At 41.2% G+C, this 23,438-nt stretch overlaps 2 protein-coding genes and 1 pseudogene across 2 annotated transcripts; 2 read left to right on the top strand and 1 right to left on the bottom strand.

Annotated features, from left to right (window-relative positions):
• The first annotated feature begins 44 nt into the window (after positions 1 to 44).
• LOC121803152 lies at positions 45 to 2,451 on the top strand (annotated as a pseudogene).
• Positions 2,452 to 16,923: 14,472 nt separating this feature from the next.
• LOC121751830 (LRR receptor kinase SERK2-like) lies at positions 16,924 to 20,053 on the top strand. The gene is made up of 4 exons (XM_042146629.1): positions 16,924 to 17,628; positions 18,057 to 18,317; positions 18,406 to 19,254; positions 19,360 to 20,053. The coding sequence occupies exons 1-4, from the start codon at positions 17,181 to 17,183 to the stop codon at positions 19,842 to 19,844; spliced, it is 2,043 nt and encodes a 680-aa protein (XP_042002563.1). The 5' UTR covers positions 16,924 to 17,180; the 3' UTR covers positions 19,845 to 20,053.
• Positions 20,054 to 21,260: 1,207 nt separating this feature from the next.
• Positions 21,261 to 23,368, bottom strand: LOC121800376 (pentatricopeptide repeat-containing protein At2g45350, chloroplastic-like). The gene has a single exon (XM_042199950.1). The coding sequence runs from the start codon at positions 23,336 to 23,338 to the stop codon at positions 21,407 to 21,409; it is 1,932 nt and encodes a 643-aa protein (XP_042055884.1). The 5' UTR covers positions 23,339 to 23,368; the 3' UTR covers positions 21,261 to 21,406.
• Positions 23,369 to 23,438: the final 70 nt, after the last annotated feature.

Raw genomic sequence — 23,438 nt, 5'->3', positions numbered from 1 at the left:
ATCTTCTTACTTTTCACATTTTGAACTTTGTAGTAATGGATTGCCTTTTGTCGAAAAAACATTTCCATGCCAACAGCCTAAGCTCATTCTATCTCTACTCTCAACTCCCAGGCTCAATTCTCCGGTGAGATCTCTGCTTCCTTTTCCACGCTTATGTTAATTAACTGCTATTTGTAGTCATAAGCTGATTGTGTTGAATTTGAGTGGTAATGAAGCAAATTCCAAGTCTCAGTGAAGATTGAAAATTAAGAGATAAATATGTAGATTAAAGGGATGGGTGTAAATGCGAAGAAGAGATTAGGATGCATTAACTTTTCTGGTACTGGAAATGTTCATATGTTAAGAAAGATGTCAAATTCCACCCCTGTTTTTGCAAAGTGCTGAAATTCTTTGTATAACATGCCAGCAAATTCATTGATTGTATCATCTTTCGAGACCTCAAAAATGTTTGTTTGTTACATGCTGCCATTGCCATGGAGTATACAGGGTAAAATCCCTTTGAATTATGTTGCTTTAATTAAGAATGTTGAGTTTGCTTCCAAGATATTTTTTCACCAACTACAATATGATAGGTTTATAAGCTTTATGTTTGGTGTCTGGTAGAATGGAGCATTGGAAATTGGAATCATTTAACTCTTAGCCATGATGAAAGAGCAGGGTATACTCCTTTTGTTTTTGTCTGGTGGTGAAAGGGAAGGGAAGGAGAAGTGGATTATAGGGCAAATCCATTGCACATCACAGCTTTCTCCCTAAATACATTGCTTTCTAAATGTTATTTTCATAATTTTGTACTAGTTTTTTGTTTTATGAGCTGAAAACAGTTCAATTCTAGTGCAAAAATGGGTAAAAGACTGTTGTTGATAATCCCTTACACTATACAAAACTGATCTTACTTGTGCAAGAATGAAGGCTGTTATTACAACCTTCTTCTGTTTGCAGTTGTTGCTTCAACAAGTAATTTGGTGAGTTTTGTCATCAGTACAAGTAGATATGCAACACAGTGGTGGAAAGGATACCCAACTTCGTGAAAGCAGCAACCAAAAAGTTCACCCCCAACCAATGGAAGAGGCAAGAAATCACAACCCTCAAGCTATGGAAACATTAGTATCTAGGATATTTACAAACATTTCGTCCCTGAAGTTGGTTTACATCCAGCTACAATCTGCTCATACTCCTTATGACCCCGACAAAATTCAAGCTGCAGACAAGCTTGTAACATCAGAGCTAAAGAATCTTTCTGAACTCAAGCAGTTATACAGAGAGCACAACCCCAAACCAGTTTGTGTCTCTCCACAAGACTCTCGGTTAGCTGCCGAGGTTCAAGAGCAGCAGAGCCTGTTGAAGACATATTAGGTAATGGTGAAAAAGTTCCAGTCCGAAATTCAGAATAAAGATTCTGAGATTGTTCAGTTAGAGAAGCAAATCCAGGATTCTAGTATGAAACGAGTAAAACTCGAGAAGAGCCTGAAGCTTAGGGGCTTGTCAATGAAAGAATCAGAAGGGAGTGGTGGCGAAACGGGACAGTTTTCATTGGATTTATTATCCCCTGACCTTTTGAGGTCAGCGGTAGAAGCCGCCTCCAGGGCCATTCATGACTTCTCTAAGCCATTAATCAACATGATGAAAGCAGCCGGGTGGGATCTTGATGCTGCAGCAAGGTCCATTGAACCGAACATCGTCTATGCAAAAAGGGCTCACAAGAAATATGCCTTTGAGTCTCATATCTGCCAGAGAATGTTTATCGGGTTTCAGGACGAGAGTTTCTGCATGGAACATGATAATCAGGCCGAGGCAAAAGAGAATTTATATCAAGAGTATCTTAGTTTGAGGGAAATGGATCCACTTGAAGCTGTGGGACAGAATCCAGATTCTTTGTTTGGAAAGTTTTGCCAGAGGAAATACCTTGCTGTTGTCCATCAAAAAGTGGAAGCATCATTTTTTGGGAACTTGGATCAACAGCATTACATAATGAGTGGAGGGCATCCGAGGACGACCTTTTACCAGGCATTTCTGAAATTGGCTAAGGCGATCTGGCTGGTGCATTCGTTCGAGCCTCCAGTTAAGATTTTTCAGGTGAAGCGAGACAGTGAGTTTTCAGAGGTTTATATGGAAAGTGCTGTGAAGGATTTTGTCGTAGAAGCAGGCGATGCGAAACCTAAAGTAGGTCTGATGGTAATGCCTGGATTCTGGATTGGTGGTAGCATCATTCAATCTCAAGTCTACCTAACAGGTATTATGGTCGTAGAATGATCATCGCCTTTCCTTTCCCTACGCAACGTGTCTCAGATACGTAGAAGTAGCAATTCGCTTCTGTTTCATTCGATGAGAAATGCAGGTCTCAATGAGGAGATTGTTGTACTCCAGTATAGAATGTATAGTTCCCCTTGAAACTGAAGTTGGAGAAATTGTCCACTGCTTTTTAAATACTGTAGTGTGTTCTTGTTAATTATGTATTTGGCCATCCTCCACTTCTTTGAATAGCTTGTTTCATTCAATCAAAAGGTTTGGATTCATTTTACTGCATAGTACTGCACTCTCAATTACCCATTGAATCGTTATCATTCAAAATGTGACACATAAAATAAGTGGACACATATTATTACAGCCATATTCTGCTTCTTACACAGCTGTAATAGTACAGCTTCAGAGCCCAGCTCTGTCTCCTATGCAAACCACATTTGACTCAAATTGAATATGCCTCCAATTCATGTAAATTGGTACCCTACCACTTATGTTTATTTTATTTACTCCAAAGTAGAAATTTGTCTGGATTTGGTTTGTGTGTATTTATCCAAGTCACAGAATCAGGAGTATATTTTTAAGCAACAAAGCTCTTTTGTACAATCAAAAGGTGAGAATAGGGTTAAAAAGATTAATTCCAGTACAAAATATAAAATCATTATCGACAAAGGAATGTGAGTCGTGATTCATCCTTGATCATTTAATGATGGGAGGGGGACATAATTTGAAGACAAGGACTGCCCTCTTTTAATCAACCATCGAGGGTTTTTTTTTATTTGGTACAAAACGCCCAATCCAAAATAAAATACTATCAACTAGCATTGCAGAAACAATTTGTTATAATCGGTAGAGGGGATTCTTTCTATTCATTGAATTATTCTTTCTATTCATTGAATTATAATACAGAGTTACAAATTTATAGGCTAGCTATACTCTATGTAAGGTAAACCTAATTTACAATGAATGATACTCTATTCTTGGCAAGATATATTCCAAATCAATTACATATTATTTCCTGATTCTATGCGATATTATTCTAACACTCCCCCTCAAGCTAAGTAACAGAGTTTCCGATACTTAGCATGCACAGTACATCTCGAAAAGACTTTGAGTCCACCGCCTACTTAGCATACACAGTACTTCTCGAAAAGACTTTGAGTCCACCGCCTTTGTCAAGATGTTGGCCAGTTGATCTTTGGATTTCACATATGGCATCTCCACAATTTTTGCTTCAAGGTTCTCCTTTATGAAGTGTCGATCTACCTCCACATGTTTCGTTCTATCATGTTGAACCGGGTTCTCGGAGATACTTATCGCTGCCTTGTTATCACAGAACAATTTGCACGGAAGGATCAAACGAAGGTCCAATTCCGTCATGAGTCGCCGTAGCCATAGAACCTTTGTTAACCCACTCTTGATCCCTCTGAATTCCTCCTCTGCACTTGAAAGTGCTACAACCTTCTGCTTCTTGCTCCTCCATGTAACAAGATTACCTCCTATAAAGGTAAAATACTCTGCAGTAGACTTCCTATCATTCGGATTTCCTGCCCAATCTGCATCAGTGAAACCATGTATCTCCAAATGTCCGTGTTTTTCAAACAGAAGTCCATGCTCCGTTGTTCTCTTCAGATACTGAACAATTCTCAAAAACTGTTTCCCAATGTTCCTCTTGCGGCGCATGCATAAACTGACTGACTACTCCAACTGCATACTCAATATCTGGTCTAGTATGAGACAAATAAATGAGCTTCCCAACTAACCTTTGATATCTCCCCCTATCGGCCAAGTTTGCTCCCTCCCTTATTTGTAATCCGTGATTTTACACCATTGGAGTATCTGCGAGCTTGCAGTCGACCATCCTTATCTCTGCTAGCAAATCTAGTATATACTTCCTCTGATTTATGAAGATTCTCTTTTTCGACCTCAGTACCTCTATTCCCAAGAAGTACTTAAGAAGGCCTAGGTCTTTCATCTCGAACTCATGAAACAAATTCTTCCTTAGTTCGGCTATCTCCTCCTCATCATCTCCGATAATGATCATGTCGTCTACATATATAATCAAACACGTGATCTTCCCCTTTCTTTTCTTGAGAAACAGAGTATGGTCTGAGTTACTCTGTCTATACTCATACTTCTTCATTACTTTTGTGAATCTCCCGAACCATGCTCGCGGGGACTGTTTCAGCCCGTATAGTGTCTTCTTGAGCTGGCAGACTTCCCCATCAGAAAACTCTTCTGACAACTCCTCGTGTAGGAATGCATTTGTCACATCGAACTGGTGAAGCGGCCAGTCCTTGTTGGCTGCAATGGAGAACAACACTCTAACGGTATTAATCTTGGCAACTGGTGAGAATGTTTAAGCATAATCAACACCGTATGTCTGGGTGTATCCCTTCGCCACGAGTCGTGCCTTATATCTCTCAATAGTCCCATCTGGTCTTCGTTTAATCGTGAACACCCATCTGCATCCGACAGTTCTAGCTCCTTCGGGCAATTTGTTCTTAACCCACGTACTGTTTTCATCAACGCTTTCATTTCAATGAGCATTGCTTACCTCCACTTCTTATGCTTCATTGCTTCTTCTGCTGACTGTGGAATTTCCTCTTCTTTGTACAGTGCAGCTTCAAAAGCCCAGGCCATTTTGGTCAGGTTTCCTTGAACAAAGTTTGCCACCCCATAGCGACTCTTCTTCCCTATCTTTTCAGGGGAATATCTCTTCGGCGGAACTCCCCTTGTACTTCTGTGAGGAAGCACATATCTCCCGGTGTCTCCATCCACAGTGTTATCTTCTTCTTGGAGATCTGTATCCCCCAGATTAGCAATAACCGGGCTTTCAATAGTACAAGGTTCGGGAATTCCCTCGGATATCGTCGGAGAAGGATTGCTAGGGAGCAGATGAGGTGACTCTTGTGGAAAGACCCGCTCGGTAGCAGAGACTGTCACTGGATCTATTGGACCCTCGATCAAGGAGCTTGGCAATGGCACAACCCAATTTAGATAGTCCTCGAAATTAGAGTATCTGGACCCTTCTCCCCCGGACTACTAAGGTGGGTGTTATAGAATAACTCGGTTTCAAGGAAGTTACAGTTCATAGTGGTGATAATTTTCCGAGTGTGGGGATCGAAGCATCTGTATCCCTTTTGGTTCACCCTATACCCTATAAAGACACATTTGGTTGCACACGGGAACAATTTGGTTCTCTCATGTTTAGGGGTATGGGTGTAGACGGAACAACCAAAGACTTTGGGCTGGAGGTTCAAGTGTTCGGGTATCTTGGCTTGTTTGGATAGTGCATCAAGTGGGGTTTTCATGTTTAGGATCTTGGTGGGGAGACAGTTTATGAGATAGATGGATGTAGCAATTGCCTCTGGCCAAAAGTATTTGGGGACTTTGGAGTCAATCATTATAGCTTGGGTCATATCTAGGATTGTCCTATTTTTTGGTTCTGCTACCCCATTTTGTTCAGGTGTATAGGCACAAGAGGTTTGGTGGATTACGCCTTTTTCTTTGCAAAACTGGATCATATCACTGTTAACAAATTCCCTCCCATTATCTGACCTAAGGGTTTTAATAGTGGTTTGGAATTATGTCTGGATCATTTTGAAGAAAGAGGTAAATCTATCAAACACATCAGATTTATTTTTCAAAAAATATATTCATGTCATTCTAGTGCAGTCATCAACAAAAATCACATAGTATCGGAAACCATTCCCACCAACAATTGGTGCAGGACCCCAAACATCAGAATGTACTAAAGAAAACATGGATTTCATATGAGTGTTTGTAGGTTTAAAAGACTGTCTGTGGCTCTTGGCCAAAACACAAGTTTCACAAGAAAAATCAGAAGGAATTGAAAGGTTCGGATAAAACAATTTAAAGTAACCAGGAAAAGGGTGTCCTAGTCTTCGGTGCCAGAGCCAAGTTTCCTGTTTTGTGGATCTGTGAGCCAACATTGCACTGCCAGTTTGAGCTATCTCGTCCACGTAGTAGAGTCCTTGTTTCTCAGTGCCACGCCCAAAAATCCTCATCGTCGGAATATCCTGCAAAATACCAAAGTCAAGCTGCATTAAGAGTGTACAATTCAGTTCTTTAGTCACATGACTAATAGACATCAATCTTTGGGATAATGTGGGAACATAAAAATAATTCGTGAGCCGGATAGTAGGTGATATTTCAATAGTACCCGCCCCATGACAGTAATAAACTCCCCACTTGCAGTCTTAATACAAGATTTAGCAACATCATGTAGATCAACAAAATCACTCCGATAAGGTGTCATAGTATCAGTTGCCCCGCAATCAAATATCCAACCCGTAGTACTTGTATTACTAGAAACATGAAACGCAGCGGAAATATCTCGTACGGGTGCAAATTGATTAACATGCACAAAATTGGTGCAGTTATGTAATTTCTGGATATTTAGAGTTTTATTTTCGAATTTCAGAAAGTCAGGGGGGTTGGTTTTAATAGGATGGGGTCTATTTTCATAATTCTCATTTTCTGGGGGATCCAATGTTAAAACCATATAAGTTATGCACCAAACCCGTTGCCTCCTTTTTCGCCGCCAATCGGCTCCATCCACTCCGCGAAATTTCTGGTGCCCTGTACGTTGCCGCCGGTCGGCGAACTCACCTGATACTTCCCAGAGCCCGGTCCTGTCATTTCCCCATGGTTGCCGATTTCGATTCGTCGCGGTGCCCCATCGTCGTTCACCCCGACGGCCATCTTCGCCTGAGCTTGGGTAGCCCTAGCCTTCTGCCTGTCCTCCCACCATTCGGGGTAGCCCAATCGCTTAAAGCAGGTCTCCCATGTATGTTTTTGCTTCCCACAGTGGGAGCACTATAACTTCGAGGTGTCTAGGCGATTTCCCGTCGGTCGGCTGGTGGCTGGCTGTTGCTTGTGACGGGCGGTTGCTTTGTGCGGCGAAGCCGTGTCCAATTTCCTCCCCAAATAACGAATCGGTGTCCCCACCATTGGCTTCTCCGGTGGGTGAGGACGACGTCGGTGGCATGATGCGACGTCGAGCCACCTCCGTCTTCACCCACCCATATGCCGCTTCTACTGATGGGGTTGGTTCTTCTTTCAGGATATCCCGCCGGATCGGGTCATACTCTTGATTCAATCCGGTCAAGAACTTGATCAGTCATTTTGAGTTCGAATGAGTTCAAAATTGATCGATCCCCTTATCACAGCAGTCGACAGGTTGCTTCTGACAGCTATCTACATTGATCTATAGTCCATGAATCCTCCGGTAGTATGTTTCCAGATCGAGATTGCCCTTTTTGATATTGATCGCCTTTTCTTCTAGGTCGTAGATGAGGTAGCGGTCTGCCTTGTTTTCGAACGTGACCGCGAGGCTGTCCCACAAAGCCTTTGATGTCAGGTGATGCGCAAAGTCGGCGACAATTTCGTTTTCAATGTTGTCGACGATCCACGAGAACACCACAAGGTCGTTTTCCTCCCACTCGTCGAACCCCTTACGGCCCGCTTCTGGAGGTTCCTTCCTAATGTAGGAGTAATCTCCTCTGCCCCCTATCTTGACTTTCGTTAGTCGAGACCATTGAGGGCAATTTTTTCCATTCAATTTGAATGCTACAGTGATGCTCTTGCAATTTCATAGGCTTTTTATCTGATCTGGATTGGGTTTCGTCTCCTCCTCTGTATCTGACATGTTTTTGCTGTAGGATGTGGTTTCTGGATTTGATTTCTGGCTGGAAAAGGTCGAGAATTGGTATTGGCAATGATGAAATTTTTCTGAGCCTAGGATCGTTTTTTCTGCTCTGAAGCCATGTTATAATCAGTAGATGGGATTCTTTCTATTCACTGAATTATAATACAGAGTTACAAATTTATAGGCTAGCTATACTCTATGTAAAGTAAACCTAATTTACAATGAATGATACTCTACTCTTGGCAAGATATACTCCAAATCGATTACATATTATTTCCTGATTCTATGCGATATTATTCTAACACAATTCAAGTAAACGATTGTAAAAATGTAACAACATTGTAGGGATCAAACCAATCCGGGTTCACTAATACAGAGACCTCTTTATTCTTCTTATAAGAGAGCTCAGCCAAACTCTCAACCAAGCGGTTGATATTAATCTAGAATTACAAGCTTGTTTACAAGGGAAAATCAACTAGCTATTACAACCAGAAAGAAACCCTAGCTAGCTTCTTGATTCTAATCAGCCTGCACACTGAATACACTTGTTAGTAATACCAAACAAGATCCTCTCGGATCTAAAGTAAGTACACAAGTGAACCAAACGACAAGAAGAACACAGAGCAGATCAAGGCGATGGCTCAGCCACCCGCCTATAGAACAAATCTATTATCCAGAAACCAGACCCAAGGGAGCAACGTTGAATCCACTAGTGATTCACCTCACACCGCAGATATCAACACCACACAACTCCTTCACACCGGATCTAGAACCACAAAACACAACCTCGCACCAGTTCTCTCACACACCAAAACCATAGGTCTCACAAACATACCGGCAACCGAAGTAGTTGCCTTCATCGGCTACACCACCAGTCAATCACACAAAGAAACAGTGAAAGACTCGAGAGAAACCGCCGGAGAACTCATCGGAGAAGAAGGGAGAAGAGAGAGAGAAAAGAGAATTCACTGAATCGAGTGAGTAGAGAGAGAGGGTATTCAGAGTGAATGAGAAGTGAAAGGGTCGCCTCTCACATAACAAACACAAGACTCAATCCAACGGCTCTAAGCCATGATCCGGGTGAGAGTCCACGTGGCACAATCTGAAAGTAGAGGGAAGAGATTTGGGCTCAGCCCAAATAATTCTGCATGGGCCAAAAAAAAATAGACAGCCCAAATAAGGTCTATGACAAATATTCAACAAACATCATAATAGAAAAAAGAAAACAAGATTTAAGAGGCAAATCGTAAGGTCGTTATATGTCCATCTTCATAAATTAGAAAGTAGTGACTTCATCGCATCTCTAAATCAAATACAAAGCTTTGATAGAATTTAAAAACAATTTATGAGTGACCCAAATATAAAATGCAATATATTAGGCGTTGCCTACCTAAACATAGAAGAACAGAGATATATAATGAGTGCCTCCTACCCAAATATAACAATGATCACTGACAATTATATTTAAGAAGTAAATGATAAAAAATAAAAAATAAAAACTTATCAAGATAATAAAAAATCAACCAAATCTGTAAGCTGTTGCATCAATAGGAAATTAAAAAGCGGTACCTGAAATTGAGAACTTGTTTTATGGAGAAAAATATAACACTATAGCAGTTTTGGTACAGAATTGAGAAGAAAATAAAATTCTATCACATTCTTCATTTAATAATATCCTTGAAAAGAACATAATATGGATAATGAAAAAGTATCCACTAGTAAAAGTGAAAGTGCAATTGATGAGGTTGAGGAAATGTTTTTTTAAGTTTGTGTGGTACTATGATGGAGATGCCTGGAGTTGGACAACTCGTGAGCCCAACAATTATTTTTCTCAAAGTGTTATAATACGTGTGTGTAATAATATACAATATGGTTGCAAAGATCTTTTCTGCCCCAAAGGTCACACAAAGTTGAACATGATAAGGACTATTATCTAACAATAGGACCCCAAATTTACAAATTCATCTACTTTATATGTATGTCAGTATTTACAAATAAATTTAGGATAACATCCAACATATATGTAAATTTGCACATTGCATTGGGTTGTATACACTAACATTCATTTATCATCATATATGCTTTTACTTGCTAAGATTTTATCAAAAATGTATCGTGTCAAATGGTATATGTGTGAATAATCAATTTCAATGTGAAATTCCAAATTATAAGGGATGAAATTAATGACATTATGAAAATTATGATGTGTGTATATACATTTAGGAAATTGATCAAATAAAATTAGATTCGAGTGTTAACTACGAAATGATAACAACTATTCTCTCTTAATATATTATGGATTGGAGTTGAATAGTGTTTACCCTTTTTTAAGCCGCTGGTAACAACAAAAGATGCCTGTTATATTAGCATTTTGTTTTGTTTAAATCGTGTTGCCTGTTATCATCGTGTAAATAACATTATATATGTTGTATTAGTAACAATACGGCATATTTTTAAATAATACTTATTATATACTTGCAAGAAAATTAGCCAATTAGTGCTTCGGTCGACATTAATAAAATATATAGTTTGTTGTGGATGTTGCCTAGCTGTTTATTGTAAAATGTCACCACCACATTTATATTTTGATGTGTACGCGAGTTAACATGTTACTATTATATTCACGTGAGAATGGATATGTGTTAATCACATTCAACATTGGTATCGAGTTATATATAATTGCCAAGATTTTTAATATTTTATATTTTACCTACATGTTCACGAGCTTAATATAGTAGGAGTACTACATATTTTATATATATGACTTGTCAACAAGGTTAACATATTTAAAAAAGCCAGAAGTATTATGACATAAACAATGGAGGAACAAGGTGCATGACCTAGTGTATGGGCATTGCAGGAGATATATATTACTTAGTATAGGTAGATAAGATAAAGTATTTGAATAGTATATTAGTAATATAGAGAGAACAAATATAATTTGAGAAATAATGAAGGGAGATAAAAAGTACTTTGAGTCTATTAACGATAGAATTATATTTTTTTAAATAAAAATGTAACGTCTTTTGTGGCAAATAAAAAAAAGTATTCCATCCCGTCTTATCATATTTGCGACTTGTATTAATTGCATCTACTTTATTTTCTCTTCACTTAACTCTCTAACTACGGAGTACAGTAGTATTTATTCAAAAGAAACACCTCGTTTATAGTAGGACGAATGAAGTACGTACTCCTATATGACATACAGTATTTTCTAGGACATACAAATTAATTTTTTTAGTTTAAATGAAATTCGTAATTTTTTTTTATTATTCACATCTAAGTAATGAATAACGAGGAAAAAATAAGGCGTGAGAACCATGGTTAAGTTAAACGTTGTTTTAATGGATGTGATTACTAAGATATCTCGTGTTTTTGGCTAGAGGGTCACAGGTTACTCCACTTTTTACCTTGGGAGGCCTAAAAGGCTCAAAAACATCACTTTCATCAACTAAATAAAATTTTCTTCATCCAACATGATTGATTATTATCATATTGGTAATGATAATCATTTTTATGGACTCAAATATACTTTGAATTAACAATAATTTCAGTACTACGTTTTTAAATTCAGACTATTGACACCTCCTCCTGCTTACAAAAATATTTGTACATATTTTTAGGTATATTGCGACGCCCGAATTTAATCAAATGCAAACTCTAAATATTGTACAAACTCCAAATTATAATCTGAACAGTTAGAAAATGTCAACAAATAACAAAATAATAGCAACAAAAAATGTCAACACAATGTCAACGGTTGATGTTGTGTTAACATTTTTGTTACCGTTATTTTGTCATCTGTTAACATTTTCTAACGATCCAGATCATAATTTAGAGTTTGTACAATATTTATAGTTTGTATTTTATCATTGCCATATATATTCGTATTTAATATCAACACGTATTCTATTCTATTTTCAATTTTTTAAATTATCATGTTTATAATTGGGATTGACACTGTCAGAAAAATATCTTCCCAATAGAGCATCCGCAATGAGGCGGATGTCCCGACGGACATCCCAAAAACAACTCATGTCACGTCACAAGGACATCCCATTTCACAATAGCGGACATCCCAAATGACATCCACAATAATAAAAATTCACAAATTCACAAATATGCAATTTACGGAATTAAAATTTCAACACGAATACTGGGAAAATGCAACGATTTTATTTTAAAAAAGCATACATATTTAAATTAAAAAAAGTACATATTTCACAAAAAAAAACCATCCCAAACCAAAAAGCGATTCAAACAAAGTATATGTTAGAGCATCCACAATGGGGCACCCTATCCTCCGCCACATCAGCATTTTATCCTCCTAACATTCCACCTGCAGTGGGATGCCCTATAGTCCGCCCTATAGTTTTTATACTTCTATTTTGTATTTAATTTTTATGTTTGCAAATATGTCAACCAAAATAAATAAAAAGCACCACAATTTAAAGGCAAATCCTATATTTACTTAATTAAAAAAGTTACAAAAGTGGAAATAAAAAATAAGTGCACTACATATAAAGAGGCTAGTCTAAAGCATTCCCAACTGGCGCCGGAGATTCTCGATCATCTGCTTGAGGTATTCGGCTTCAGCTGGGTCGTCCGTCTGCCTGAGGGCGTTGTGCGTGTCCAACAACGTCCTCTGGTTGGCGGCCCTCACCAATTCCCCGTATGCATGTGTCGCAGCCAAAGGCGGGGCTGGGGCTGGGGCCAGGGTCGGGGCCGGGTTCTGTGAGGTCGTCGCCTTCGCCTTGCCCTTGTTCTTGGCAGCCTTGTTGCCAATGGGACGGCGGGAGGACACCCGTGTGCCGGAGCTCTCATCCTCGTACATCGGCTGGTTGAGGTCCATCAGAATTGCGCCGTTGTCGCTGCTCGTATAATCACCGGTAGCGGTGTTCTTCGTCCTCTTCCTTGCACACGAAATGGACATAATCCATCCTTGGAACTTCTGCTTCTCCTTCACGACGAGGCAGGAGGAGTAGTGCTCGAACTCGCCGTACAGTGAAATGTACGACGCGAGCGCTTTATCGCGCACATAGTTCAAATTTTCGCCGCTGCCTTGCCCCCTCAAGCACTTCGTATACTCCGCCGAGAACAAATTGAGTTGCTTCTTGATTTGATCCCAATGCTTGCACAACTGCTCCCTCCCTGTGGTGCTTGTACGAGGCCGACGGCTTAGCTTCATTGTAGTGCTCGGTGATGCGCTCCCAGTACGCGATTTGCTTTTAGTTGTTGGCAAACACTGGATCCTCTGAAATGACAACCTAGCACTTCGTCAAAAGAACGCTTTCTTCGAGGCTGTAGTTCGTCCTCCCTGGGGTGAATTCTTCGTTCACCTCCGGAGGTGGCAACTTCTGGGCTCGGTGTCTGTTCCTCTTCTTCCGCTCCTTGGGCGCGGATGTTGAGGCGATGGTGGGGGAGGCGGGGTTGGCGGCGGTGGCAGCGACGGGGGCGCGACCGCGAGCGGAGGGGCGAGTGGGGGATGGCTCCATGTCTGAGAGCTCGTACGAATCCGTGCTGAAATCCAGATCGTACTAGGTGTTGTAGTCGAAGGGGCGGTATTGGTCAGGGTCCGTACTCGGCCACCGTGCACTACCGCCGAACATCAGTAGACCGTCGGGACTATTCAGATTTGGGAACTCACCCGAATTCATATTGAAAATAGAGGAAGAGAAGAGTGAAGATAGAGTGAAATATAGGAGAGTGAAAATGGAAGTGTTGAATTGTTGTGTATATATAGATTTTGGAAGAAATAAAATAAAAAAAAAATAGAAAACGCGTTCTATCGTCCGTGTGACCCGCAATGGGGCAGACGATACCGCGGACGATGCGTGTCAAGAGGCCTATCGTCGGCGGACGATGCATCGGTCATCGTCCGCATAGCTACAGTGGCCGACGATAGCACGCCCGATGCATTGGGCGGACTATCGTCCGCCCCACTGTGGATGCTCTTATGCCTTGAATCTCTATAGTTTGTCGCTAGCCGAACGAGGGTCTCGCTGTATATATAGAGTTTTAAAAAAATCAAAAATCGGGACGTCCGTCGTGGAACTGCAATGGCGGACGTCACGACGCATGTCCCGACGAACGTCGCCGGAAGGCCGTGGATACCTCACATCCGCGGCAGACGTCCGCATCCGTCTCTTCTCGCCTAATGGCGGACGCCCGCGCGGACATCCGGCACGCCGGTCTAACGTCCGGCGGGAAGTCCGTCATTGCGGATGCTCTTATATAGAGATAGATAGTACTCCTATATGATATTTTCAAAATGTCTATGAATAGGAGAATCCTAGAAATTAATGGCATACCATTTGAGGTTAGTTGCTGATGAACAAGGAATTGTATACATGAATACAGAAACGACACATTTATTGCCTTTCTTGAATAGCTACACCCTACAAGATTCAAATAATACGAAAGATATCCGATATAAATTTGCTGAATCTTGCTGCGAGTTTACGCTACATGTTTCTCTCAATACAGCTAGGAGTAATTAAAAACTAAAATAATTTTTGGTCAAAATAAAAAGAAACCACTTTGATATTCATGGACATTTTTCAAACGCCCAACTGTGACATGGTATATGTATTAATCGTAAATTAGACTGGACATCGGAATTTAATTATAGATGTCAGACAAATCCATATATCTCAACATTTTATTGAATTTTGCATTAACAATAATCAAACTGAACTAAATTAAAAAAAAAAAACTAGAATTTCAAAGGAAAAGGAGATTTTGTATGAATTTTAATTAATTGTTTGTTTACTTTTTTTTATTTAATTAGCGGACGTTTATAGAAAAGTGACGCGACTTGTGAGATAGTGAAGGAAAGAAACGATTAAAGAGGGACTATACTAATTACTCTTATATACGGAGTAGAAAAGTGTCCATATCAACGCATCTCTTAACCGTCTCGGTCTCGTCTCGGAGAGACGAGACGGAAAAGAGACGGCGTTGCAGCCTTCCGTCCCGGTCTCGTCTCGTTCCGGAGGGACGGCTCGCGCGACAGCTCGCCACGTGGCGAGCGCTGGCGCTAGGCGTGACGCCCCGCGAGTGGGCGTCGTCACGCTGACGCAATAAATCATTTTTAAAAAAATAAAATGAAAAAAATGAAAAATGGTAATATTACCGTTTTATTACCGTTGAAATTTTAATTTTTTTCTTTTTTTATTCTATAAATACTCCTCTTTCATTCTCATTTATATACACAAACACACATCTACTCTTCTCAAATCATCTCTCTTTCCTCTCTAATTTTCATCTCAAAACATTATTCTTCTCCCAAATTTAATCCATTCATGGATCCGTTAGAGCAAATGCGTCGAATAATGGAAGAATCGCTAGAAGAAGATCGACGTGGGGAGGAGGAGGAAGCCGCGGCGCCTCAACGTCGATCCCGGACTTACATCCATCGTAACCGGGAGGAAGCCGCCGCAAGGTTGGTACGCGATTACTTCTGTGAGAACCCGGTGTGGGGAGAGACCTACTTCTGTCGCCGCTTCCGCATGCGGAAATGGTTATTTCTGCATATCGCAAATACATTGGCAGCCCGAGAAGAGTTCTTCCAAGAAGGGTTCGACGCAGTTGGCCGTCCCAGTCACACGACGTTCCAAAAATGTACTGCAGCAATCCGTCAGCTTGCTACTGGACAAACAACGGATTTGTTCGACGAATACCTGCACATTGGGGAAAGCACTGAGAGAATGTGTTTGATGAACTTCTGCAAAGGCGTCCGGGCAGCCTACGCCGACGAATTTCTCCGGAAGCCAAGCACCGCAGATTCCCCGGGATGCTTGGCAGCGTCGATTGCATGCATTGACAATGGAAGAATTGCCCTGTGGCGTAGAGGGGGTCATACACGAGCGGCCACAAAGGCACCCACCCCAGCGTTATACTCGAGGCCGTTGCCGACTACCGGCTATGGATTTGGCATGCGTATTTCAGGGTCCCCGGATCGAACAACGACGTCAACGTGCTCAACCAATCCGACCTCTTCACCAAAGTTTTAAATGGTAAAGCGCCGGCCATCAACTTCATCGCTAACAACCGGCGGTATAAAATGGGGTACTATCTTGCCGACGACATCTATCCGAAATGGCCAACCTTCGTGAAGACGTTCAACAGGCCGGTGAACGAAAAACAGGCTCTTTTTGCGCAGAAGCAATAGGCTGCTCGCAAGGATGTGGAGAGAGCGTTCGGGGTTCTCCAAGCTCGCTTCAACATTATCAAAGCCCCGGCTCGTACGTGGTTTATGGAGAATATGGTCGACATCATGTATACGTGCATAATCTTGGACAACATGATTGTCGCCGACGAAGGACCTGAGGCGGGAAATTGGTTCGACCCTGAAACCCCGGGAAGCTCTACCGCAAGTAGTCCGCCTCGCAGTGGAGTGCATTTGTCTATGCAAGATCGGTTGTCTATTCGGGTAAGGACACATGGTTCTACCGCTCACGCCCAACTCCAGGAAGATCTAATGGAGTATATTTGGGTAAAATTTGGCAATCAGTAGACGCACATGATCGCCATTAGACAACTATTTTTTATTTTTTTTAGATTTTATTAATGTGGTTTTTTATTTTTTTAGAATTTTAAGTTGTAATTTTATTTTATTTAATGAAGTGTGTTTTTATTAATTGAATTTGTTGGAAATAAAAATAAAAAATGAAATTGAATGAATAGTTAAGGAATGAAATGGTTAATAGACAGTTAAGAGATGGAGGGTTGCATGTGATGTCTCTTAGTTAAGAGATGAAATGAAAAATATAGTGGGGCCCATGAATAGTGAAAAGATGAGACGATTAAGAGACGAATAAGGGACAACGTTGATGACCTAATTACTCCCAATTCCATTCAACGAAAAATAAACATATGGAGTACTGTAGTACTAGGAGGAGTATATCACAGTAAAAAGGCTGCAGTAAAAAAAAAGTCAAAAAGGCTACCGGTCTTCCCGGTCACCGCAAATTCAAATTTGTCCCAACAGTAAACAGTAACACCGACAAGTATCTCTGCCCACTCTTTAGAGAGAGAACCACTTCTTCAACACCAAGGCGAGAGGAGAGGAGAGGGAGGGCGAGAGCTCTGCAACTCCATTTGTTTCCACCAAAAGAAGCAAACTTTACACACTAGTGGGCTTAGCAAAATCCTCAATTCATAAAAAAGCAAACTTTGCTCACTACTTTGGCTTAGCAAAGAACACAGAGGTCAGCTTTCTTCCAAACTAACTTTCCCACTACACATTTTGCTTGGAAGCCTGAAAATGGCTTTCCTCCCCCTTTTCACACTCTTCCTCACACTGCTCCTACCATTCCACTCTCTCTCTCAACCCTCAACAACAACAACCACCACCCCTCTCTCTCTCCTCATGACCATCAAATCTTCACTAGATCCTCAAGGCCTCATTCTGTCATCATGGTCACCCAATGCTACTGACCCATGCAACAATGCCTCTTTTGAAGGGGTTGCCTGCAATGAACATGGCCAAGTGGTCAACATCACCTTGCAAGGAAGAGGGCTATCTGGAACAATCCTACCTGAGATTGGCCAACTCAAGAGTTTGATTGGCTTGTACCTGCACTTCAACAAGCTTCATGGGGTTGTACCTACTGACCTTGCTAACTTGACCAACCTCTCAGATCTGTACCTCAATGTCAATGATCTCTCTGGTGATATTCCTCCTCAGATTGGTGATATGGCAAATCTTCAAGGCCAGTTTTCTCTTGTACTTCACGATTATAAAACCTTAGTTGAAACTACAAATATTAAAAAGAATCCATTTTTCTTGCATTTTATCACCTTATTGGTGGTGAGATGAGGGTTTGAGCTTGGAAGAAAGATGTAATTTTGTTCTAGAAAATAGGACACTGTTAATATACTCCACTAATGCACCAAGAAAGCTGAAAACTTAGTAGTATAGCTTTGCTTCAGATTTATCTTTCAGTTATATACTTGTGTTTCAAAACATGATTATGCATTAGCATTTGCTTCACATAAGTTTTATTGCATCTTTGCAATAGATTTGTGCTATTCTCTTGGGGGGGGGGGGGGAAGGGATCTGAACCAATTATCAAACATCTAATAGGGAGTGATGAAGAATAATGAACTTACTCATTGATGGTGGTTTCTCTTCTTGCAGTGTTGCAACTCTGTTATAATAAGTTAACTGGCAGTATTCCAACACGGCTTGGCTCTCTGAAGAAACTCAGTGTTCTAGCTCTACAGTCCAACCAGTTGAGTGGTGCAATTCCTGCCAGTTTGGGGGATCTGACGATGTTAAATAGGTTGGACTTGAGTTTCAATAGCCTCTTTGGTTCGATCCCACTGAAATTGGCTGTTCTGCCCTCGCTCAAAGTTCTTGACATTCGAAACAATACTCTCTCTGGCAATGTCCCTCTAGGTAACCAACCATTCCTTCGTGCCATTATCTTTCTTGTTTTCGATTTCATAACATTATCAATCTGTTTTTGTGGTGTAACGAATCTCAGCCTTGAAGAGACTGGATGAAGGTTTCCAGTACGCAAACAATGCACAATTGTGTGGGCTCAGTTTTCCTTCTCTTGGAATCTGCACTGCTTCTGCTCAAAATTCCAATCAGCCAGAGCCTTTTGGAGCTGCCTCAAGTCATCTACCTTCGAAAGACATCCCAGAATCAGCCAATGTCCAACACAACGGAGGGCATCAGTCGAGGAAATCTCAATCTGCTGCTGTGGTTGGAGTGGTTTGCCTCATTGTTGCCATTGCTGTGGCGGGGCTGTTCTCATTTTCATGGTACCGTAGGCAGAAGCAGATAATCGGAAGTGCATCTGATTCTTGTGTTGCTCGTTTGAGCACTGACCAGGTGAAGGAGGTTTGCAGGAGAAGTGGCTCGCCTCTCATGAGCCTGGATTATTCAAACGGTTGGGATCCTCTGGCGAAGCACCAAGATGTGAGCAGCTTCTCGCAGGAGATGCTCGAGAGCTATATGTTCAACCTGGACGAAGTTGAGTCTGCGACACAACACTTCTCAGAGATGAACTTGCTGGGGAAGAGCAGCTTCTCGGCTGTCTACAAGGGGACACTGAGGGATGGATCGACAGTTGCAATCAAGTGCATCTCGAAGATAAGCTGCAAGTCTGATGAAGCCGAGTTTCTCAAGGGACTGAAGTTGCTTACCTCGCTGAAACACGAGAACCTCTTGAGATTAAGAGGCTTCTGCTGCTCCAAGGGCAGAGGAGAGTGCTTCCTCGTGTATGACTACGTGTCAAATGGGAGCTTGCTGCATTACTTCAACACGACTACAGGGAAGGCTCTTGATTGGCCAACCAGGAAATATATAATCAAAGGAATTGCCAAAGGTCAGTCAGTTTACCTTGAACTTGTTTCTTGCTATATTTGCATACTATGCTTCGATTAATCATCGAGTGTCGCATTGTTGAAGATGATGTTATTGATATCTGCAGGCATTGAGTACTTGCACAAGAACCAGAATAACAAACCTACATTGGTGCACAGCAACATATCAGCGGAGAAGGTGCTGATCGACCAACACTACAACCCATTGCTCTCAGACTCTGGCCTTCACAAGCTGTTGGCAGACGACATAGTGTTCTCGACTCTCAAGGGTAGTGCTGCAATGGGGTATCTTGCTCCGGAGTACACCACCACAGGGAGGTTCACTGAGAAGAGTGATGTATACGCCTTTGGGATGATCATATTCCAAATCCTGTCCGGCAAAAGTAGAATCACGCAGCTGAACTGCCACGGGGCAGAGATCTCAAGATTTGAAGACTTCATCGATGCAAATCTTGCAGGAAAGTTTAAAGAGTCCGAGGCTGCCAGGCTAGGGGAAGTCGCTCTTCTCTGCACCCACGAGTCTCCCAACCACAGGCCTGACATTGAAGCCGTAATGCAAGAGCTAAACGACATCCCTTCGAGCTCCTGCTGAGTGTGGTATAAATCTACTAAATTCGACTCATGGCCGAGTCTGCAACTGCTTGTGTTGTGTCTCACATGAGATGTATCTAAACCAGTTTAGTTAACTTGCATCACTGATCTTATTGTTACTCTACTTTTTTTACTCATCTTACTCTTGTAAGATTAGCTAATGCAACTAATTGCCTTCTAATTGTGAATCAAATATCATTTGCAGTCTAATTTTGATTTCAAGACTTAAGTTGAAAGGCTATTGAGTTATTTCAAGGAAAGAAGAGTTTGAGCTACTAAACATGGCATGATTTAGGTGGTGAGATTGGTTGTGTTTTAAACAATGTGAAGAAATGGAATCTAAGGTGATCCATTATCATAGTAGTGTCTCTGCATTTTTGTCTTTGTTTCTTATGAGTTTGTCCTATTGTATATTTTACTCTCAGCTTGGCAAGCTTTTTCATTGCTTTTAAGAGGAGTTTGGTTTGGCAAATAGGAGTATTAAATGCCCAAAAACAAACCTTTTCTTATGCTTGGTCCTGTCAAATACCCTTTCAAGATGGCCTGCAAAAATGTCTTCGGCCAGCCTCATTAGTGCCCATTTCATTAGTTAAGGTATCTCCCAAATTTTGAAAGATACATTTTCTGGCTCGGAGTGTTCACTTTATTGAAAATCTGAAATGACCAAAATGTCCCCATCTTCTTCATTCACATAAATTTCACACCTCTTTTTATGGTTTCAAGCCGCTGTCTGCTCTCGTTTTCTCTCCGCATATTAATCAATTGGCATTGACTTCTCCTGGGACATCGAATTAAATACCCACGACGACCAAGGTAAGCTTCCACCTGCGTATTTGAATCCCAAATTCGTGTTTGAAGCCCACAAATTTATCTTGTGGATTTCGATTCAACAGTTTCAGATTTGTAACGATAATCTGTGTTTCGTCCATTCAACTCTCATAATTGACTATTTCTAGCATTGTGCTACATATTCCAGCTGTGGTTAAAACTATTCCAGATTCATATTTAGGGTGACAAATTAAGGAATAATCGAAGTTCTCGGGTTCTACAACAAATTGAAGTGAAATCGATACTCAAGCCTGCGAAGAGGCGAAATCTTGATGAAGAGGTCGCGAGGAGGCTGTGAATATTGGCGGCTCCTCAATAATTTATTGCTAGGGTTAGATGAGGATAATATTGGAAATAAGAAAAATATATGAGGATGTTTCAGGTATTACAAGCTATTCTTAAGTGCCTAAAATCCAAACCAAACATCCGAATTTAACTATAGAAACCATAGAAGTCAAACCAAACAATAGAAATATTTCTATGCTACCATGAAAAGGGAATAACTAACAAGAGCCATTCCTTTTCTTGAGAAACCATAAAGGGCAAACCAAACTAGCCCTTAGATTAAAAATAGATGGCACACTGCAGATTTAAAAAGATCTATCTCCCCAATTAGAGACCCCAACCAACCATAAAGAGATTCTCTTGAATTTGCTGTTTAATAAATATTAACATGCCAATTTACAAACAACTAGTATTATTGAAATGTTACATGAATATACAAGAAACATACCATCAACTCAATCTGGCTCTGTCCATGCTTATTGCAGAGGAGCTGCCATCTAATTCAAGATCGATTGCCTTGTGATCAAATGTGCTACCAACGAAGAACTCGTGCATCGTGCCCTCGAGCTCGAGCCAGCTGCAGCCAGGAACTTTGTTTACCTCCCTCTGTTTCATCAATTTTCTTACCTTTCTAACTAATTCCCAAAGCCCAAAATGAGCATACATATTCGACAAAAGCACGTATGAACTTGCATCGTTTGAATCTAGCCCGATCAGATGCTTGGCAAGGGGCTCCCCGATGTCCAAGTTCTCATAAGTTGAACAAGCGCTTAGCAAAGTCCTCAAAACCACATCATTTGGCTGAATAGGCATTTGCTCAACAAACTTTGCAGCCTCTTCTATGTGCCCCGCTCGGCTAAGTATGTCGACCATACAGCCGTAGTGCTGCACCTTTGGCACCATCTTGTGCAGTCGTCGCATAACCTCGAAGCAAATCATGCCTTCCTTCATCATCCCGGAATGACCACAAGCATGGAGAACTGCAACGAATGTAATGTCATCTGGTTCGAGAGAGAGCCTCTCCATATCCATGAATAAGTCGAAAGCTAAATTGCCTAGCCCATGAATGGCCAAGCCACCAATCATGGCATTCCAATGATCAATGCTTTTCTCTTGGATGCCCTCAAACACATCAATGGCTTGCTCTATGCTCCCACACTTTGCATACATGTCAACTAAGGCAACACCTAGTTTTCCACGCGTGGTGTACCCGTTTTCCTCCATGTATCCTTGAATTCCCATGCCTTGATCGATGCATCCCAACTGCGTTGCTGCTGAAAGAGCAGCCAATAGAGTAACACTATCCGGAGCCAAATCAGAAGCCCTCCCTAACATGTCACGGAACAGTTTTAGTGCCTCCTCATAGCATCCATTACTAACATAACCAGCCATCATCGCATTGCAGGAAACCACATCACGTCGAGGCATGGCATCAAAATAGCCTCTTGCAGCACCCACATCTCCTAGTTTAGCATAGCCATCAATCATACTAGCCCAGCTCACAACATCCCTTTTCGGCATTCGATCAAACAAGTCACTTGCAATCTCCATCTTCCCACTCTTCGCGGAGCAATCAATCATGAGATTCCAAGAAACCAAGTCCCTCTGCGGCATTTTATCAAACAATTCCATAGCACTCTCAAATCCGTTCTCTCTTTTCAAGTAGCCACTAATCATAGTGTTCCAAGAAACCAAAGTCTTCATCTCCGACGGCATTGCATCAAACAATTCTCGCGCAGAACTCACCATCCCGCGCTTCACATATCCATCAATCATCAGATTGTACGAAAAGGAATCCTTTAACATCCTGTCGAAAACCTGCCTCCCCAATTGAACAATCCCGCATTTGACATACATGGAAATCAAACAGTTCTGCAGGAATAAATCAGACCCGAACCCGAGTTTCAACATCAGCCCATGAATCTGGATTCCTCTGCTCAATAAACTCAACCTAGAACAAGATTTTAGCACCAACGAGAACGAATACTCATCCGGCAATATATCTCTCACAAGCATTAGCACAAACAACTGGAATGCACTCTCCGGCTCATCTCCGTGCGAGTACGACTTGATAATTGCGTTCCATAGAAATGGGTCTCTGTAATTGAAATTGAAGAAAAGATTTCTGGCAAAATCGAGACTCGGTTTGTGTGGAGAAAAGGCGAAATCGAGAATAATCTTTGAGGTGATAGAAGGGTTGTGGATATGACCTGTAGTGATCAGATTTGCATGGATTTGGTTTATTTCTGTCCGGGTTTTGCATTTCGAAGCAATGTCAAATGCGGGAGAGGGGGGATTCCACGGGTTAACTGAAGTTGCAGAGAACAGCATCGGTTCGAGATTGAATTCTTGATATTTTGTTGCCAGAATTAGATACTCCATACAAATGGTTTGGGGTGAAATGTCATTTGACTTCGATTTCGTTAGCTAAGGATCACATTCAATTCAACTGTTTTAACTACCCAATCATCATAATAATAAT

Source organism: Salvia splendens, chromosome 1 (genome assembly GCF_004379255.2).
Source record: "Salvia splendens isolate huo1 chromosome 1, SspV2, whole genome shotgun sequence".
Taxonomy (NCBI): Eukaryota; Viridiplantae; Streptophyta; class Magnoliopsida; order Lamiales; family Lamiaceae; genus Salvia; species Salvia splendens.
The sequence above is the reverse complement of the archived record's forward strand: the minus strand, read 5'-3'. Positions and strand labels throughout refer to the sequence as shown.